This window comes from Condylura cristata, unplaced genomic scaffold (genome assembly GCF_000260355.1).
Source record: "Condylura cristata isolate star-nosed mole 26May11 unplaced genomic scaffold, ConCri1.0 scaffold00025, whole genome shotgun sequence".
Taxonomy (NCBI): Eukaryota; Metazoa; Chordata; class Mammalia; order Eulipotyphla; family Talpidae; genus Condylura; species Condylura cristata.
In genome coordinates, this window is record NW_004567126.1 from 6,316,087 (window position 1) to 6,322,521 (window position 6,435).

At 35.5% G+C, this 6,435-nt stretch overlaps 1 protein-coding gene across 1 annotated transcript in view; it reads left to right on the forward strand.

Annotated features, from left to right (window-relative positions):
• CUL5 (cullin 5) overlaps nucleotides 1-6,435 on the forward strand; it is an 82,613-nt gene that overhangs the window by 32,655 nt on the left and 43,523 nt on the right. Inside the window, exons 6-7 of the mRNA XM_004689075.2 lie at nucleotides 1,684-1,829; nucleotides 1,912-1,992. Of these exons, the coding sequence (XP_004689132.1) occupies nucleotides 1,684-1,829; nucleotides 1,912-1,992 (227 nt within the window). The remainder of the gene's footprint in view (nucleotides 1-1,683; nucleotides 1,830-1,911; nucleotides 1,993-6,435) is intronic.

The following is a 6,435-nucleotide window of genomic DNA, read 5'->3' on the forward strand; positions in this document are numbered from 1 at the left end:
GCTGTTGAATCTTTTCAGAGACCTAAATTAAGAGACATGTAGATTTGATTCTATAGCTCATAAAGGTAACTAATTTTGTACTTAACATTTTCAGGAAATATGTTAATCCCATGTATACATTTGTCTCCTAACTTTAATTTCTGACAAGGATGCTCTCATTTGTTCTTTCAATCATGGTTCCTTCAACTAGAATACTCGTCCTCCCCCCGTCTTTGTGTTCTAATTCATCTTCATTCTCTTTCCTCATGGAAATTTCCCCTAATTTCCAGACTAAGGGAGGTCCTATCACTTAGTGCTTCCTATTTATTACCTGTGTTTCTCTATCATATACTTTTGTCTAATTTGCTGGGCTGTTGATCACAGTCTTTCCGGCACATAGGATGCCTGGCACAAAGTTGTTCATGATAACAGTTTTTTATTCATGAAACTTTACTGATCATTGACTTTTTCCATTGTCCCTATATTTCTTTACATACCAAGACTTAACATTTTCATTAGCAACTTCCATGAAATTTATTCCTTTTTATTTTAGCATCTACTAGTTCAAGCTAACTTAAAATCTACATCTGGACTTTTGAAAGTCATTTCATGCTATCATTTAACCCATTTACCAAATTTCAAAAAAATTTTATTGAATTAATATATATCTTATTTTCATTACAGAATTGTAGGATGCCCCCCTTCAGGCATTTCTGCCATACTGAGCCCTCCACCAGAGAATCTCATAAGTTCACCACCATGGACTCTTGTGGTCCCTCCCTTTGTCTTCTTCCCTTCCTGTCTCTCTCCTTCTGCTTGCCCCCATCCCACAGTCAGCTTTCAAAGGTTAGGGTTTTAGTTTGGCGCTATCTCACCCGTTATTTCTTTCACAAAAATTATTTTAAAGTATTGTTTTGTTGTTTTTCTAATCCCTTAGTGAAAACAGTATGCATAGTTCAGTTTGCTTAGCCTGAGATTTTGAGGTTCTCCACAACCACTCTTAACTTAGCATTCTATCTTTTTCTTCGACAGTTCACTCAGGTAGTCTGGTCATTGTATTTTCTTTTCTTTTCTTTTTTTTTTTTTTTTTAAAGATTTATTTATTTGTACATACAGAACTGGGGTACAGGCCAGAGGCTCAGGGGCGGCGAGAGGCTTCACCAGAGACAGAGTGGGGAACAGAACAGGCAGATCGATGAAGCACACCGCTGAGGGGAGCAGCGGGCGGGTCAGGAGAGGTCTGCCACGCCATGTGGTCTCCTCCAGGGCAGGCGGGAATCGAACCCATGTGGAAGCGGCTTCAGCCTCTCAGTGCTGTGCTTTAACCCGCTGCGCCACCAGGGAGGGCCCAGTCATTGTATTTTCACTTGGCCTTATGCCTTTCTACTTCTGAGCATTTAATTATTTACTGGTCTCAAACTATGTAAATACTACTTTATTCCTTAAGACCCAATTCGTATTCTGCCTCTTCTGTGAATGGTTTCTTGATCTTTCAGTCATTGTTTCCATGTTACCGACACTCTTTGTCACTTTACTGCTCTGTGCCATAATCTTTTTTTCTTATGGAGAAGGATTTTGTCTTACATGTTTTTATGTTCCTAGTCCTTTACACATAATAACTCCTCTGTTTTGTTATTTTACTTATTGTACTCAAAATACTGATTTAATCATAATTAGAGTTAAATTTTATTTTTTGTTTTTCAGTTAACCTTTGTTCTAATCCTGAAGATAAGCTTCAAATTTATAGGGACAATTTTGAGAAGGCATACTTGGATTCAACAGAGAGATTTTATAGAACACAGGCACCCTCGTATTTACAACAAAATGGTGTACAGAATTATATGAAATATGTAAGTCAGAACTTAGTATATGTGATCATTTGAGCCATTCTTTTGGTATTCTTAAAATGATTGCTATTTTACTTCCGGACAGGCAGATGCTAAATTAAAAGAAGAGGAAAAGCGAGCACTACGTTATTTAGAAACAAGACGAGAATGTAACTCTGTTGAAGCAGTAAGTCGTTTTTTAATTGTTTATTCTATTAGTTTTTTTCTTTTGCATAGAGTAGCCTAGTGATGGCAAATACATGATACAGGTAATATTATTTTTTCTCATGTCTCTGACCAACACCCGCATTTGATTATAGTGCTTTCTTCAGAAGATACCTTATTCAGCATTTATTTCTTTTCAGAGATAATGTGTAAGATAAAATATATTTGACATCCCTCTTTAGACTTTATTATATTTAATATACTGTTAAATTTTTTCTCATTTTTATTTTATTTTTGATGTACTTAATTTTTAAATCAACCTCCTTTTATTATGTTTTATGCATCTCTAAAGTTAATGATTTTAAGTTACTTTCAAGTTGCTAATAAAATGTGACTCCCTGTAGATATACAGTTCATTCTCATTATTCACAGTAATTGAGTTCATAAACTGACTGAACACTGAACTAGAGAGTATTGAACCATCTTTCCTTCTTGTTACTAGAACCATCTTATTGTGAGATAAAATGTTAATTTTTTTATAGTCATCAGACTTTATATTGTTTTATATTTTAAGTTCCTTATTATAAAAAGGAAACTGATCAGAGGTAGTAATCACGCTACAGTATTCTTCCTGATTGTTTTCTTTTATATGAAGTATAAATTTAATGTGCTTTCCTAGGAAAGTAAGACTCAAGCTTAAAGAGAGTCTTAGAAATGGGCTAATAGGGCAATAACATTGCTTTCATTTAATTTCAGACTTTGCAGCCAAGGAACTAGACTCAGAATTTCATTTAAAGGAATAACATTCCAGCTTTCCTGTAATTAAATACTTTATAATCTCTGACTTCTCTTTGGCTTCTTCCATCTTGGATAATAGTCTTGTTTATTCTTTATTCAGAAATCTGGCTGAGTTGCAGCTCCCCTCCCACCCACTTTTATTTGTTTGTTTGTTTTTGCTTCTCATATTGTATATTTCCTCGTTTAGTGATAAATTAGCTTTGGTATTGACTAGTAATGGGGGCTAAATTAGGGATTGTTTATAACTTCTCTATAGAAATTTAAAGCCAGGCTTCACTTCATTAAGAAGGTAGGGAGGACCTTTGAAGATTTGCTGTACAACTGTGCTCAGTTATCCCCCAAGAAGACTAATCTGGTCACAGTATGAAGCTTTACTTGGAGTGAGGGACCAGCTGGGTAGAGGAAGTACGTGGTTTCTGCAATACAAGCAAGGCATTAGGAGTATCATATTTTTATAGCAATGGAAATGGAAAGGATAAGGTTATAGAGTAGAATACTGTATCATATGTACAAGCTTATATTGGAGAGAAGTGAGTCAATGATGTTTCTGAGGTTTAAGCTAGGGGAACTGTACCTCCACAGAGATACAGTATAATAGTAAATCTAATAGGGAGTTCTGGGGTGGGAGGACAGTATTTTAGCTTGAGGGATTTGGGTATTTTGAGTTGATTGATATGCCTGCACTATTTGGGTAGGGATGTATTTTGGTGTTTTGTTTTGTTTTTAAGATTTATTTATTCATGCATATATAACAGGGTACAGGCCAGAGGTTCAGGGGTAGTGAAAGAATTCACCAGAGACAGAGTGGGAACCAGAACAGGCAGACTAATGAAGTACACTGCTGAGGGGAGCAGCCAGTGAAATAGGAGAGGACTGCTGAGCCATGTAGATCACCTCCAGGGCCAGGATCAAACTCCTAGCTTGCAGTGCTGCATCCTAACCTGTTGCGCCACTAGGGAGGGCTGGAATATGTGTTTTGAGAATTGTTCTGTTCTTCTGGTTTATACAGCTTAGATGTCTCCCTGATGGCCTAGGGGTAAAGTCTTAGCCCTTTCACCGATTCAGAGATGGCCTGAGTTCAGTACCTGGCCAGGGAGCCAACCCACATATTGCACAGCAGACTTCTTCTATCTTGCCCACTGATCCCCTTAGCAGTGTATTTCAGTAAATCTGTGTTTCTGCTCCTCACTCTGTCTCTGGTGAATCCTTTCACTACCAGCCCTCCCCTCCCCCCAGCCTCTGGCCTACCCAGTTCTTCTACACAAAAATAAATAAAAATCTTAAGGAAAAAAAAAAATCTTCAGTAAACATGAAAATTGGACTGTAGAGATCACCTATGATAGAGAATGAGAGAGAACAAGAAAAAGAGTAAGAAAGGTAGAAACCAGTATACATGACAATTTGTATAGAACAACTCTCTACTTTAAAATACATTGGGAAAAAAACCTTGAAAGATGTATATTTGCTCTTCCCCCATTACCAATTAATGTAAGCATCTCACCAACTTGAATGATATACTTTGAAGACAAGTTTGTTTAATACAGAAGACCCTGAGTGCTATATAGCATAGTTCAGAGAAATTATACTTTATGAGATTGTAAGGAATAGGTTGTATAGCTTGTTTATATTTGCTTTGATTATCTACTTATTTTTAAAAATCAACAATTATGGTCAATGTATGTATGAATATCTGCAGAACAACACACAGAATATCAAGTATATAAAAATGACTTTTCACAAAGTGAACATGTGTAAAATCACCAGAAAAATATTCAGAACTCTTTCATTATACCCCCTCCATTATTCCAGTTACCATTTTTTTGTCTTCAGAGGTTATCACTCTTTACAACTTTTAACAAATGAGGTTAGTATTAATGAATGAACCCTATATATTTTGTACAGCAAACTTTGATAAAGAGGAGACATAACTGTAGGTTTAATGACAATATTGGGAAATTAAATCTTAATGCATATTTCTTATTACTGAGCTCAGCTAAATGAAGCCATTATATACTTAATATTTATTGTGTATTTGTTGATTACAGTTTTGTTTCCAAAAAGAATCAATGTATTATAGCAGGAATATAACAGAACAGGCGAGAACATAATGATAATGATGAACAGCTATATACCAGAGACATTTTGTGGGGGTGGAATAGGGAAGGGAATCAGAAACAGTGGAGGGAGGGAAATGCAGTGGACTATGGTGATGGCACATGGGTGATTTGGTGATGGGAAGCCCAAGGGGATTGCAACTGAGATGGAAAAATGCACAAAAATATGTAAAAATAAACTATTATAAAATAAAAAATATATTCCGGTCAAAAAAAAAATCAATGTGTTAAAATGAAGTATATTTTCATTGAAGGAACAGTAAGCCAAGAAATGACCCAAATTCTGGTTTCTAATTTAATGTAGCAACAGTTTTTATTGAATAGTTAAAAAAAAAAAAACAGGTCATTTTTCATAATAAATGTCATTTAAAACAGACTTACTGTCCTGACATCTTTCTTAAGAGGTTTATCAGCCACCACAATACACTTTGACATATCTTAAATGTTTCCATTGATACTAGCTTTAGTTCATTCTTACCTATTAGGCTATTCATATTAATGGAAGAATATTACAAAATAAGGTGAATATATTGTACTGTTAAGAGTCACCTCTCATGTGCTCTTTGATAATGTACCACAGAATTTAAGATTAAAGCATGTATTTTTAAAGCATTTATGTTTTTCCCTGAAAGTTAACTATTATAGTTTTTCAATTACTTTCTTTGAATTAAGTTACTATGGGACAATCTCCTAAGCCTGATTAGTTTTTGGACCCATATTCTATATAGTGAGCAAATCTTACCTAGATAGTTTCCATTTGGGAGGATAGGCTAGATGTACATTTCAAGTAATGTTTACACAGTGCTTAGCAGTTTACTGAATTCTTTCTTTTTGTTATATTTTATATATTTTGTTATATTTTATATATCTATATTACATCATTCTTCATTTTGTACCCTTTTTCATCTTGGTTGTAATCCCCGTGGACTTCCCACCAATTCACCCATGTACCATCACTATGGTCCCGTGCGTTCTACCTCCCCAATTTTGATCCCATTCCCCTCTGCACCCTTGTAGAATAGCTATAGTCATAGTTGCTTGTTGATTTTAGTTTTTACTTCATTACAATTGCTTTTTAACTTTTTTTCCTGATTCCTTACATTCCTGCTATGAGTGAAACCATCCAGTATTTTTCTTTTGCTGCCTTATGTCACTAAGCATAATCCCTTCCATCACCATCCATGTTGCACAAAAGGCAAGAGTTTATCTTTTTTGATTGCTGAATAATATTCCTTTGTGTATATGTACCACATCTTTTTAATCCAGTTTTCTATTTTTGGGCACTTGGGTTGATTCCACGTCTTCCCTGTTGTAAATAGAACAGCAAGAAATGTGGGGGTGCAGGTGTCCTTTTGAATCAGTGTTGCTTTGTCCTTTGGGTATATGGTTAGGATTGGGATTGCTGGGTCATATGGAAGCTCTATTTTTAGCCTTTAGAGGAACCTTCAAACAGCTTTCTGTAGTGGTTAAATTAGCTTGCATTCCCACCAGCACTGTAGGAGAGTTCCTTTTTCTCCACATCCTCACCAACATTTGCTGTTGCTAGTTGTTTT